The sequence below is a fragment of the Poeciliopsis prolifica genome, unplaced genomic scaffold (assembly GCF_027474105.1).
Source record: "Poeciliopsis prolifica strain line A6 unplaced genomic scaffold, Auburn_PproV2 SCAFFOLD020, whole genome shotgun sequence".
Taxonomy (NCBI): Eukaryota; Metazoa; Chordata; class Actinopteri; order Cyprinodontiformes; family Poeciliidae; genus Poeciliopsis; species Poeciliopsis prolifica.
The window spans coordinates 4,554,071-4,568,644 of NW_026562395.1; the positions used below are offsets into that span (position 1 = coordinate 4,554,071).

At 40.9% G+C, this 14,574-nt stretch overlaps 1 protein-coding gene across 1 annotated transcript in view; it reads right to left on the reverse strand.

The window, feature by feature from the left end:
• The window catches only part of ism2b (isthmin 2b), a 52,860-nt gene extending 40,771 nt beyond the window's left edge, over positions 1 to 12,089 (reverse strand). Inside the window, exons 1-5 of the mRNA XM_055044070.1 lie at positions 11,234 to 12,089; positions 4,784 to 5,029; positions 2,789 to 3,113; positions 1,195 to 1,332; positions 1,029 to 1,097 (exon numbers count right to left, since the gene is read on the reverse strand). Coding sequence (XP_054900045.1) covers positions 1,029 to 1,097; positions 1,195 to 1,332; positions 2,789 to 3,113; positions 4,784 to 5,029; positions 11,234 to 11,344 — 889 coding nt within the window. The 5' untranslated portion in view covers positions 11,345 to 12,089. The remainder of the gene's footprint in view (positions 1 to 1,028; positions 1,098 to 1,194; positions 1,333 to 2,788; positions 3,114 to 4,783; positions 5,030 to 11,233) is intronic.
• Positions 12,090 to 14,574: the final 2,485 nt, after the last annotated feature.

A 14,574-nucleotide genomic window follows, 5' to 3' on the forward strand; every position in this document is an offset into this window, starting at 1 on the left:
ATTTTTTACAAAATAACCTAAAGTCAGTCAGATTATATGGACAGAATTATATGGAATTTAAGACTTTTTAAAACCTTTTTAAGACCATTACGAATGAAATTCAAGAACCGTATCACAACAGAAATTTAAAGAAAGTCGCCTATGGTCTTAACCCCCACCTCCATGTCAATGTCAATGTCGTCAATGGCAAGGATGAATGTCATCCAGCCAACTGGCAATAAATTTATACTTACCAGTGACAGAAAAAAAAAGTAGCTAGCTAGCTGTGGCAAATTGCTTAGAGGTAGCCTCAAACGCAAACCCTCTAAGTCACAAAACGCAAAGACCATGTTTGCGCGTCACTCAAATTTTTCCCTGACAGAAAAGTTCTGTGTGAAAATATTTTTAAAACCACACAGACTACACAACGTTAAATAGTTCTGCTGCAGCAAAAATTTAAGACCTTTGATGAACATAATTGAGGCCACTTTTTAAAATGAATTAAAGACATTTTAGGGCTTTCAGTTTAGATACAGAAATCTCAGACTTTTTGAGAATGCCCGGACATGACCTTTGAGCATCCATTTTTAAGTTCGATCACAGATCCTCAAATGGATTTCACCATTGTAACCCAACAGTGTGACTTGATCTGACCCATTGTAACTGTGGCTGCATGTTAGAGGTGTGTGACACAGCATTTTTTGGTATCAAACCAGCTAAATACATAACCAGTACTACCAATATCAATACATGCATTTATGATCAAACTTCTGATTTTAGTAGTTTCTCCTTTGAATCAACTTTTTCAAACATAATTTAGACAAAGTTTATAGGTATCTACAAAATACTGTAATGCCAAATTACCATGATTTGTGTGCATTTTTTCTAATTATAAGTGCAACAAATTTTCATGAGAGAGCAAATTAAAATGAAATCTTGACTTGGTAACCCTAACCCTACTAGAAAGTGAACCTTTACCCTAGCTAGCCTTATGTATTTTACAGTCTGTCTAACAGATTTTCTTGCAGTTTTTCCTAGAAAGAACCCACCTGTTCCAAACGGTTCGGTCCCGTTCTCCATCTCAAAAGGGAATGGTTCCACCACAGCATTGATGTCACCTATGAGGACAAAAGGAAACGGGTGAAATAAGATTAGAAATCAGACAAAAAAATATATAAAAAATTCCTCAAAACGAAGCTAGAAGCAAAACGCTACCAGGACAAGGCTCCAGGTCACACTTTGAAGCTTCAGTCAGTGTGCAGGAGTAGCCACAGGATTTAGTCCTCTTTCTTTCACCGTGTCCACATGTCACCGAGCATGGAGACCAAGGAGTCCATTCATCTGTCTCCTTCTCTGTGGGAGAGAAAACAAATCCAAAATCACCACGCACTCCAAACCCAGCATAAGCGCTTGTGATTTATTTCATGGAGATCAAAGCCAGCTATACACTCTTTGATTAGATCAGTGTAAAAACAGAGCAAAAAAAAAAGAAAGAAAGAAAAAAAAAAACAGAAGTTTTGTTTTGACAGGAATCTGTGTACTCGAACGCTCTAATCCAGAACAAGCTTTCAAAGTTTCCTAAACGTCTTAGGCTATACACATGACAATTTTCTCCTGGTTTAACCTTTCCCATGCAATCCGCTGCTCTTTTTAAGCAGGCTTGAGTGAAATTAGAGGGAGTGAGGCTGTGCTGTGGCTGTCCGCCTCCGCACCATATTTCCTTGTGGTGTTAATAACACTGAAAACAAGTCATTCTTGATTAAAGGCGAGGTGGGTGCAGAAATACCAGCCTGGGTGTAGCAGGCACCCAATTTGACTTTGTGGGCAATGCCAGCTCGCCATGTGGCCATAGGGGCATGAGGTCTCAGGGAGGTTGTAATTACAGAACGAGCTAAGGTTGGCACCCTTAATTTATGTTCACTAAGTCGTTAGATGTGACCATTTAAGCTGCATTGTTGCCCTTTACTGATTCTCTCCTGTATTCACAACATTGAAAGAGATTAAAATATGTATAATTGCTTAATTCACAAGCGAAGAGACGTTCACCTGTGTTAGAGTCTTCCTCAACCATAAAATATTTGGATCTGTTTGAAGAGAGCTTCGAACAACCCCCAAAACGGCCTAAATACCAATCCGACTGGGGCTCTGCTTTTGGGATTCACTTTCTTTTCCAGATTCTGACAGTGCACACCTCACGATTTTTTGTCTCTCTCTCTCCCTCTTTTTTTTTTTTTACTATTTTTATCCCTGAGTACGTTGTCTGTGAAAGCTGAGACACAAAACAAGTTATGTGGTGCCCTTACAGCCTCCAAATTGTTGAACTCGCCAAAAAGGCTGCACCGCGCAGGACAGCGAGGGCGTAAAACTGGGGGAGGTTAGGGAGAAGTGGAGGGAGGGGGCCCAAAAGGTCTCGGGGAGGGATGAAAGAGCCGGCCAAATGGTCCCTGCCATTCTCTGTTCCCAATCTACCCTCTAATTGTCCACAAGCAGAGGGATGTTTTGTCCCAGAGAACAGTGACGGCCTCACGCTGTTATTAGCGAGCCCATCGGAAGGCATCTTCAAACGGCGGGCCCCTGAGACCGGCATGACAGTGTCGACTTCAAAGTGGCCGCGGCCCGCAAATGTCCTCATGGTCGAGTGCTTGTGCTTCCTTGTATGCTGGTGAAAAGCCCTAAATAAGTGATTCTTGTCCCTTCATTCTGATCTTATCACTCCACTATGTTTGTTTTACTTTATGCTGTGAACTTGATTTCTGTTTTGCTGTTTTTGGGTTTTTTTTGTGGCATTGCTAGTAGATGTGAAGCTTACCATAATAGCTTTCCATGGGATCCCAGCCCTCATTCCAGTGAGTGTCCCAGTCTCCCCCCACTCCGCTGGGAAGGGGTTCTTCGCTTCCATAATCTAGGGAGTAATCGTCTTCCCCCTCTTCCTCGCCGGTGTCTTCTGCGCCTGACCGACTGTTGCTTTCCTCACTGGAATCGGTGTAGCTCCAAAAGAGGGGCCAGAAGAGCTTCTTGCCTCCGATCCAATCCACTGTGGACGACGGGGAGGAGGAGGAAGGGAGCCAGTCTTTTTCATTGGCCAGGTCCATCTCTACCTCCATCTGAGGGTCGTCAACAACTTCTATGGTGACCTGCGTGGAATATTGGAGAAGCTTTGTTAATCACGTGCTTCCAAACATCGCTCATTTTTATAGTTTTTATAGTTTATATAGTTTCAAATGCATTTTAAACATAATGAAAATTAGTAACAACTTCAACACCAAAGAGGGGTGTTTTCAGTGTTTTATTTATATGGTTAGCTAACTAATAAGAAAGAAGATCTGATTTTGGAGAGTCTGGCTGGATTTTCATAGTAGGCCAATGAACTTGAACATTTTCCAATTCTAGGCAACAGCTGATTTCTCTACGTATCTCTAAAAAGTTTCATTTTTCCTGCACAAAGTCTACATTTTGAATTTATACACATTTACAAACGTAAAGTTCAGCAAAGTATTTATGCACGTTTGAAGCATCACATAACTGGCGAACTGTAGTCCGAAACCCACTCCTATCAAATCATTAGGTGACTCAGCTTATGACTGAATCTTTCCATAGATTTAAAGTCAATCAGTGAGCATGAGCAGTCAGTAGATCAAACGACTCTCTCAGGGAAGTAGTGAAGCTTCCTTCAGGATAAACACCTCTTATTACCCAAAGATGACTCATCCTCGATGCAACTGCCTTTCCCAAAGCCAAATTCGGCACATTCATCAGACCTGAAACTATGTTTGTTTGAATATAAACTGTACAACCTGCTGTTTTAAGTGTTTGTATGGTAACTCACAAAAGATTTAATCATCATTGAAAAGGAGAAGCGAGTGCGACTTGAACAGAAGGAAAAGCTGCAGGAGGAAAAGCTTTATTAGCTGGAGCTGCATATCTTACATCATAATGGACACAATAAGTTTATTGGAAAATGTTGAACTTTCTGTTCATCCTAAATTGTGAGGATAAATAGATACATGATTATAGAGATATCTAACAGAAGGATGAAGAAAAAAGATGAGAATAGGAGACTTTAAAGAAAGCATACTGACATATACTTTTCTCTGTAACACCCAGTTTTTTTCTTTTAATTTAAAACTTTTTCGTAGTTTATAGGGCTGTCAGCATTAACACGTGCAATTAATTTAAACTTGAGTTCAAAGATGCCACTGTTAGCAATGTCGAGTGAGGAGATTGGTGAGAAATCAGGCTGTTTTTCTCAGCGGTAAATTTCGCTTTAGAAACACGGCGGCTACAGCAGGAGCCGCGAAGCTATAGACATCGATGCGGACATCTTGAGTTTGAATCCGGTCTACGGTTCCTTTTCCAAATGTCTTCCCCTCTTCCTCCTGTCCAACTAGTGGCAAAAAAATTATTAAACAATATGACAATGGACGTTTGGATGAAACCCTGTTTGGATGCAGTTTTCTGCGACCGCAATTTATCCTTCTATCGAATTATCCTAACATTTCTAACAAATTACTTTTTAGAAAAATCTTCCTGAAAATGAAAACCCAGAGAACTGAAAATCTTCACACATTTAGTTTGAGACAATAAAACCTTTTCTTAAACATGTTTTTAAAATGTGCATTTTTTACATTTCAAGCTCATAAAATTGGTGATTAGATGCGATCGATCAAAATGTCTGAATGTGATTCATCTGATTCGGTTTTTCCACCGATTGACAGCATTAATAATTTAACCTACAGACAGATAAGCTGCTTCAACAAAGTGCTAATTTAACATTTCAAGGTGTGTGCGCCCTCTTCACACGTGCCTGTATGTTGGGGTTCTGAGAGTTAATGTCAGCGTTGGCTAGGTCTGGAAAGTTGTTCAGGTCGAAGATAAAAGGCTTGGTCTCCTCCTCGGGTTCGGGCTGTGGAAGAACACCAACGGAGCGGTGCTGGGGGTGAGACCACCTCCTCTGGTGGCTGTGCGGCTCAGGCAGAATGCTCTGGACCTGATTCTGCTGCTCCTCAGAGACCTGCTGGATCCCACCAGTGTGAACTGGATGGCCATGAATCTGATGGAAAACACAAGAATGTATGTAGTTGGAGTCTCTGGCACAAGCACAAAACATTTCATCAAGAAGGTTGTGATAAATATCACTTTTTAACAGTTACAGTGAGTTGGAGGTACGCCTTAAGCATTTCCAAACTTGGTCAAATAACTTTTTCTCAAATTTGTTATGTATTCTCCCACGGTCAAATATGGGATCTTACTGTGGGGATGGTTTTTTTCATTAATTAATAGGAAGATGGATTGAGCTATAAAACCTGGGCAATCTTGAAAAGAAAACTTGCTAAAATATTTGATCCTAGGTCAGAAGTCCATGTTCCTGTTGGACATTGACCCTGTTTTGCAAAAATAAGCAAACATTTCCATGTTTGTCGCCTATCATGACAACAAATTTTGCTGGGCGATTAATTGTGCCAGAAGTTATTGCGATAGAGAATGATAATGTTGCTTTGAGACCATTTTCAAGTCATACAATGGTAACGGCATGAGTACATCATCCCAGAGATAAATAAAACTTTAATTTCTGACAAACATTCAACACTGGAACTGGAAGGCATTTTAAATATCAAAAACAAATAAACAAAACAACCAAAACTACAGATAAAATGAGCACTGAAGTCCCTGTAAACAAAGTTGTCCTTCAAAAAAGGGGCAAGTTGGGGCCAATGCACCAGACTGAAGACTTTTGTCAATCAGTTTTAGATGGAAAGAGAGATTTGAGAAAAAAACAAACAACCATGCAAGTGAAAATGATCAAGCAGTTTGTTAATTTATCATGGGATTAATTCAGTCAGTGCTTATTGCGACAGGCAATGTGCAATCCTGGCAGAGAATTGGTTCTGGAAACTACTGACTTGGAGAACATAACTAGTGTAGTACTTCTTTGTAAGAACGACTACTATTCTTTGTTTTGTTGCAATGTCAGCAGTTTGTAAAAGATTTGAGGCATCCAAATTACTAGCCAAGTGATCAACCAGCATTCGTTCCTTTTTTTTTTTCCCACAACAGTTATGGCATCCAAGCTGTGGACAAAGGGGGTCCTGTGCCGGCGAGATCCTCTTTTAGCTTTAATTAGAGGGCCTGGGAGGCGTGGGACTCCTGGGCTGATGCGAGGGTGTCTGAACCTGCTGCTGTTTTTATTCCCCCCCTGTATGTGACCTTGAAGGGTCTCAGAGCCACAGAAAAGAAATTGACAGAAAGAGTGACGGCGAACGGTGAAAACGTGCACCCGCGTCTCGTTTCCGCTGGTCTGATTCTCGTCTTTTATGTGACATATGCTACGCTGGTCCTTGTGTACGGCTGGAGATGATCCAGCTTGCAGTCATGATAAGTAAAACAGGGGCAGCTGAAAGTCCGAAGAGGACGAGAACTGTCTGAACTCATGAACAGTGAGTTGATGATTTGTAGTTACGGCCTTCAGAAGACGATGTGCTTTTTGATGCCTGCGATTGTCCCATAAAGATCTTGTGCCACTATTTGAGAGTGCAGACAAATGAAGCATGCAAAGAAGATAACTCAGCCCAGACATGATAAATGATGAACTCAGCCTTGTTCCTCAAATAGACTTAAAAGTAATGGTGACAAACAGGATAGATAGTAGGGATCATTCTTCCTTTCAACCCCAGACGGAATCCATTACTGGGGAGTATTTCAAGCAAGTGCAATTCATAGTCCAATAAATTAAAAGTAAACAATTCAACGTCTAGCAAAAGTAGACTAACTAAACTAATACAAATGACATATGATGCAAAACAAAAACTTAATCCTTTAGCGATACATTATCACTAAAGGATAATGTATCGCTTGTTTTAGGATGAAGATTGACTTCCATATTTTGCAAAAAAAATAAAAATAAACTATTGCAATTAGTTATGCGTGTTTCTATCTAAAACTCATGGGAAAAGAAGCATTTGAATGTGCTGCGATATAAAATTGCTTGGTATTATGTTTAGGTTTTTGGTATTTAATTATATTCTGACGTTTCTGACCAAATTGTAAAACATTACACCCCCACCACAAATGGAAAATAACTCAAAGACATGGAAAGGAAATCGCTGCTTTGAAACATATGGGTAATAAAATATATGTATAAATATGTTGTTTGACTTGACCAAATATGCTCAGTGTCATGGAAGTTGTTACAGACAGAGATATCCTGAAAGTTAGATGTTCAAAATAAGGTGAAAGGAGGCCAAAAAGTAATTATTTAAAGGATATGCAGAGGTGATTTGTGTGTTTATTTAGGTTGGTCTGGCAGTTGGTTGTGTTGTACCAGACTTTTTCAGGTACAAAGAGGAGCTGTCTTAAACAGAGCATCAATTCATACCCTCCTTATAGACGTTTCGTTGAATCGGCAGAGCAGCGAATTGACCCTGAGCTGGTTTCTGAATAGAGTACAGCCAAGCTGTATCTTTTGGAAATCTGAGATTTAAATGTCTATGTTCTCTGGATAATACACACAGAGATTCTTGTTCAGAGTTAATATTGCTAATAATGCTAATAGCTAACATAAGATGCTAAAGGCAGTTAGCAATGTCCTCTCTTATCAGTATTGTTTTAAATAAATAAAATCCAGCTTTTAGTTTACACTCTCTCAGATATAGGACATGAAAACTGAGAATTATAGTTTGAAATTGACTCGAAACATTACAAATATCAGTTATAAATACTTTATTTTTGACTATATTTATTTCATTTCTGGGCTGAAGAAAGACAAGTTTTCCACCTAAAATAACCATAAAGAAGATGTCAATCCAATGTTGAGGGCTTATTCAAATACCTACAAAGAATCGGCCCCCTGATCAAACCGTCACAGACTTTGCAGGGATTTTTTCCCTCCTCTTTCTCACTCTGTAATATTGTCCAACAATGCTATATCTGTTATATAGCATCAGACCGTTCTCACCTATATATCTAATGCAACCATGAAAACACAAAAAGCTTGAAGTCCAGAGCCATGAAAGAGGCCACATACTTTCACACCCTCCTCATCTCGTCTTGTTTCACATCTGGATCTTGTATTCCTTCGCCCTGTATATCACTCTCCTCCTCCTTTCTTCCTCCCCCTTGTTCTCTCTGATCCTGCTCTCCTTACTTGGTAGTGGGGCTCCCCTGATCAAAGGCCCCGTGGCTGATGGCATGCGGCGTGTTTAACAGGGAGACTGCACAAAATGCATTGGGGTACACCAGTCCTGACCTGGAGACTGTAGTCTCTCTTGAAGATAAGCAGAGAGCGCCGCTTGAAAGCGATTTAAACGATTACGCCCAATTAGGGCTACTGCCATTGCTACTGCTGATGATGACACACATTCGGGTTATGGAAGAGAAGGTTGGAAGGCTGGGCGAAGCTAACGTGGGGTGCGGGGGACCGAAGTAAAGGGCCAGGGATGAGATCCGGTAGGATTGGCGGGGAGTCTGGGAAGGCACGCAGAGTGGCAGGCCTGATTTATGTGCGCGCAGAAATCAAAGGCCCCTGCACTTGGCTGTTTCCAAACCATTACAGAAGAACAATAAACTATGGATGCTCTTTGATCGGCATCTTTTTCAAATAGAAACAGGACAGCGAATGCATGCTCAGAGGAACTGGGTGAGCTCGTGGAGCTTTGGAAAGGGGAGGGGGCAAAGGAGGGCAGAGAGTGAACAGAGCAAACAGGTCCTGATATTTGGGGAAAACAGGCCACTCCGACACAACCCTCCTCTTTCTCCACTTTGAAGCGAGATGGGGGCAAAACCCAAAAACAGGAAATTCCACATTAACACACAAAAAAAGAGCCAACGTAAACAGCCAGACGAATGACACTTGACCTGAGCCCCAGTAAGGGAGACACTGAAGTTCTGCTTTGCCTTATTCTGGTTACATAAGCATCTAGTTACTCTTCTGATCTTAGCCTCCACCTTCTCCCTCCCCTCTGTCTTAGCCTGCTACACCCTGCAGGTCAGAAGCACAGGTAGGGAGTCATCTTCCACAAACTGCTGGGGATAGAAAAGAACCGTCACAGACTTTGCAGGGATTTTTTCCCTCCTCTTTCTCACTCTAATGACTCCCTTCTTTTCCTTCCTTCTGTTTTCTCTCTGCCCCTTTATGCTTTTACATCAATCAGACAGATGATGAGAGAGAAAGTCCCAACAGGGCATCAATGGGAGGCCACACAAGATGGAGAGTTCAAAGACAAAAACAGAACCCTGACACACGCACGCACACGCATCGGCACACACACATCCACTAACAGACTTTGATTTCCAAATATGTCTGCACATAACACAAACATTCCCCTTAGATAGACACGCCACACACACTGCGCGGTGTGCCGAGCTACGCACTGAGTTTGGATTTATGATGGCAGGGTGTGTGCCCGGTCATGACAAACGTTACTATACATGGAAAGAGAGTTGGAGGAAAAACAGAGCAACGTGATCTGAGTCGAAAGGTGGAAATCAGCTAATTATTTTCGGAAAACTAAATCATGTCATCAATTACCAGAGTATAAATTACAGCGCTTAAACTGTGCATGTCATGCTTATGCCATATGTTCCACAAGAAATCTGTTATTTTTATATTGCACACAAATCATACTGGCGTGATTGAGAAAAGATTAACATTTTAAAGAGGAGTAAGTTGTTTGTAGTACCCATTCAGCAGTATTATTGGAAACACATTTAAGATTAGTTTTTTTGTTGCAATAGTACAGAGCTGGCCCCAGACGTAGCCAAACTAAACAGATCACTTTGGCCCCCACACCAGCAGAGGGCCCCCAAGGGCACGAAAATGATCGCTGAAGGATTCATCAGCCACTCTCATGGGAAGTTTGGAGTGCCACAAGTCAAGACCGTGAATTTCTAAAAACAAAACATACTTAGAATTATATTGACTTATTTATTTGCTTCCTGTTACGTCCATTTTCCTTTTTACATTTAGAGGATCTCAGAGAAGTCAGGACAGCGTTGCTTAAATCAGCCTATTCGCTTGTTAGTTTGTTTTAAAACCAAAATCAACTTGCACAATTAGGTGCATCCTTTTCACATTTAAGAAAAAAATAACTATATCTTGTCAAAATGGCTAAAAGATGTAGTAGTAGTGATGGACGCTTCATTGCCAAATCAATATGACTGTTCTGATTACCGAAGCTTTGAAAACTGTTAGATATTTATACAAGTCAGTAAGGAAGTGGGACAACTGGGGGCATTTTGGGTGAAAAAATTGAAAACAGGCCATTCAGTCAGCCATGAAAAGTCAGCTATGGGTAGCATATGAGGAAAAAAAATTGTATTTGGGTCAAATTTACCCAAAGCCAATGTTATTGTAACTATTATAAATAGCAGGATGACAATCAATCATAATTGTCTTAACATATTTCACATAATTTGACTTCCTTCACAGGTATCATAAAAATATCTTTTAAAAAAATGATAATAATAATAATAAAAAAATACTGAAACTGTGCCAAATTTTAAGTTTTAATATCAAGTCAATCAAAATTTTTCTAAATTCCCAAATTTTATATACAAAACTGGTGAAACTTTTTTTTTTAACATAACTTATGATTTTGGTGTCACTCAAAAGACATTGTTGCTCTTCAGAATGAAACCATTTTGTTTTCCCAAATGTGACAATCTTTCAAACATGTGAAAGGCAATATTTGTATAGCACTGAGAAGCAGGAAGAGGCAATAAGTGATTAATTACATGGAATTAATTCTAATGATCAAAAGTTATAGATTTTTTTTTTCATTAACAATGAAGCCTGAGATGTGGTCGTGATTGTTCGAATCCCCCCACTTTCCACTGCCTTTGTTTCGCGAGAGCCTGGCTAAATATTAGCATCCTAGAAATGGTGAAGAATGCTCTTATTCTGTGCAGCTAAAACATCAACAACACAAATCATTTCAAAGGCAGTAGAGCAGCGTTTGCATTTGTGGGGCTCCGACAATGAAGTCGCAAATATTTTTGCCGAAAGATAAGGATTTTAAATAACTTCCAACATCACGTTTATCATTATCGCAATAAATACCGTGTCACCCAATCTTGTTGGGATGGTATCAAACTTAACTTCCGTCTAAGTCCCTGTATAATTTTGGACCGGCTCTGGAACAACAAAGTTACTTTAAATTTCTACAACCCATGTTTTCTCTCTCTCTCTCTCTCTCTCTTTTTTTAAAGGTTATCTGCTAATAAAGACAACCAGGACGCTGAAACTGTAGGTTCATCTTACCTTATGGGTGAAACTCTTGCGTTTCGTCGGAAAGCCCGTCCCCAAACTGACGAGAAGAATCGAGCACAGCGCGAGCAGCATCTGAAATCTCCTCGCGACCTCTCCACGCATCTTCTCTGCCGCGGTGTGTTCCCTTTGAAGTTCCTTTGAAAAGTACTTTTCTCTGGTTTGCTCTCGGCGAGGCGGCCGGTCCCGGTTCCGGAGAAACGCTCGTCGTCAAAAACTCTCGTCCGCCGCTTTGGCTCTGACTTCAGCTCGGGACGGACGCGGGTTTGAAGTCCCGAGCGTGTTGAACCGTCGCTCTTTATAAGGATGCGCACCAGCAACGTGCGACGGCATCCCGCGCGCTGTCCATGTCGGATATACCAGAGGCTCGCGCAGCAGCAGCTGTAGGTCCGTTCGGCGGCGCGAGCTCCACGCTTCTCTTCCCCATAAAAAACCGCCGCGGCGGCGGGCTTTTAAGTACGTGGGGTTATGGGGTTGGGGTGGTGGAGGGGAAGAGTGTAATACCCCACGCTGAATCTCCCCGTCCGCACCGGCGCACGGTTATTCCGCTGCTTTAAACTGTGACTCAGTCCTCGTCAGCGGGTGGATGGGTTTTCTCTTCCAATACATTGACATCTGGGCGTTAAGCGTTGCTCTCGCCGGTTGTCTGCTTGAGTCGTTAATCCATTATCGAGCCGAGGTTCATCCAACGGTTTGATACGACGCGTCTGCGCGCGCGACCCGCCCAGCCAAACGGTTCAGGCAAAACTTTGCCTCTTTCGCGCACGCATCAAGAGGTTTCACGCTGTGGGAGTTGGGGGTGGGATTGCTCACAGCTGTGTGGAGAGGGTGCAGTGGGGCCACTGAGGAGCTTGACAAGGTGAAAGCAATAGTTTGTTCAGTAAAACTGACTGAAGGCAGGAAAAGTCAGCTGCATAGCTATAAACCCAACTTTTCATAGTAAGAAACCTTAAACTTCGATCTGTCTCACTATCTTTTTTTATGTGACAGACCATCACAAAATCTCAAAAATAGTGAAGTGTAATGATTTAATTTTTCTTTTCTAAATGTGGAAAAGAAAAATCCCACATTTTCATTCTCTTTACCCTGAGTGAAATATCTGCTCTAAATAAAATACAGTGCAACCAATTGCATTCAAAACTTACCTAATCAAAAAATGTCTTAAATTCAGTGTACCATGAAGTTCTTTCAGTTATATTAGCAGATAAACGACATCGTTATGAGTAAGAATGCATGAATTTGAAAATTCGGGCCAATATCAATATCTGATATTAATATTGCTATTATTTCTGATAAACTATATTTACCCATATCATATATATTTCTCTACCGTTTTGACACCTTTAGAACTTTTTTTTAACCAGAAACAGGCAGAAGGAGCTAAATATTAGTTTGACCCAGTTTTATTATTTTTGGGTCAATACCGATATGTTAAAAAACGACTAATATCGGCCAATACCGATGCTAATTCTGATATGTCGAACATCTGTAGTTATGACCAACAAACACAAGCAGGCAAATCAGGGATCAATGAGTTTAAGTGCTTGTCATCTGAATGTCTTGCAGAAATCCAGAGTTCAGGTGAGAGAATTGGACAAGTCGACATATCGAGGGTCTCGAAATGTTGTTCTGAGGGGGAACAAAGGATCAGTCTGACTTGGAGATGTGTCGCTGGGAGTGATCCAGAAGGTGAGGATTCCTGGAAGTGCAGGTGGTCTGTTGGAGAGCAGGCAGGCTGAGGAGCTGAGAGGAGTGATTTTTTTTTTTTTTTTAATGTTTCTCAGAATTGTTGTCTGAGTGCCAAGGAGAAGCCGGACAGATTTGCTTTCACGAGTGGAGCATTACGTGACTGGGGACAAATGTACGCTTTAGAAGAGGGTGAGAGATGGAATCGGAGGAGGAAGCCACTCAAAGAGCTTATTCGGGTCAGTGTCCCAAGTTGGAGGACTGCAAAAGACAAACGTGAATGCCAAAAACAATGAGTTTTCACTAAAAAAATCTCAATGGTGGTCAAAGGTTAATTTCTACTATCAGTGGCTGACCACCAAGCAAGAAATTGTCTTGAGAGCCTTTCAACTCAGATGTGGATTAGTTGATAGTAGTCAGGTGTGACGGTGCCACTCACTCACACACACACACACACACACACACACACTGTCGCCTAAACCTGGAGGTCCTGGAGAGAAGCACACCCAGCACCGACAAACAAGAAAAATCACAACAATAAGTAGATCAGTCCACAAATGAGACCTTATTAAGGAGTTGAGCTGATGGATGGAGCTCTATACAAGCTTCAAATGCTGAAGAAAACCTGTTAGAGGCTCAAGATGGGTGTAAAAGTTCACCTTTCAATCCAGGTAAGGATTAGGTGATGGCTCAGATCAAAGCATAGCCATGTATTAGAATCGCCTAGTCAAAGTCCAGATCCAAATCCAATTGAGAAACAGACAAGTCAGTTGATTGACGTATAAAAGACATTTAGTTGTTTGGAAATGGGCTTGTATTTTCTCCCAGATTGATGAGAATCCATAATTGAGTCCTGTGTATCGTCAATGTCGACATTCCCGGTTAGTAACATGTAAATAAATCTGCCTTTCCACTTTGGGTTTATTTTTTTATAAACCCAAATAAAAAGTATAAACCCACTTTTCATGATCATATGGTTTCTTATCTGTTTTTGTAGTTGAAGTCGATTTTAAACATCATTTTAAACTGTTGCTCCCTAAAACATTAAAACTCTCAAAAATTTAGTGAGTAAAGTTAATGACTTGTCCTTTGTAATTTGCAGTTTTAGCTCTAAAAGTTTCGGTCCTGATTTATTTTCAGCAAATAAAACAAGACTAGCCAGAAAAGCATTCGACTTCCAAACTGATTTAATCTTCGTGGCACAGTTTTCTAGCAGCATGGTTCAGAAACATCATGGCTTTACAGATCTGTCAACCGGCGAACAGTTCCAAAGACAGAAGTGGCTGATCAGTTTCCTGACAGTTCGGTTTGGGAAGTAAAGGTCACATTATATTTGTTCCCGAAACCCAGACTTTGAACATATTCCTCAAAGACTAAATGCACAGATTCGTATATGGGAAGTTGAGAGGAAAAACAAAACCAAGTTCCAACACCAGCTGCAAATTAGGTTTATTGGTAAAAGAAACAAACTAGCAGCTGTTTGCAGTAATAATTTAAAGAGCTCATGACTAATATTATGAGTGACTTCTCCACATCAAACGCTGGATTTTACATTTCATGACTACTCAAGTCTCAAAAGAAAAAAAGACAAAGAAAACATTACTTCTGCAAACGTGATTGGTAGTCAGACAGCAGCTGGGAGCAGTGTT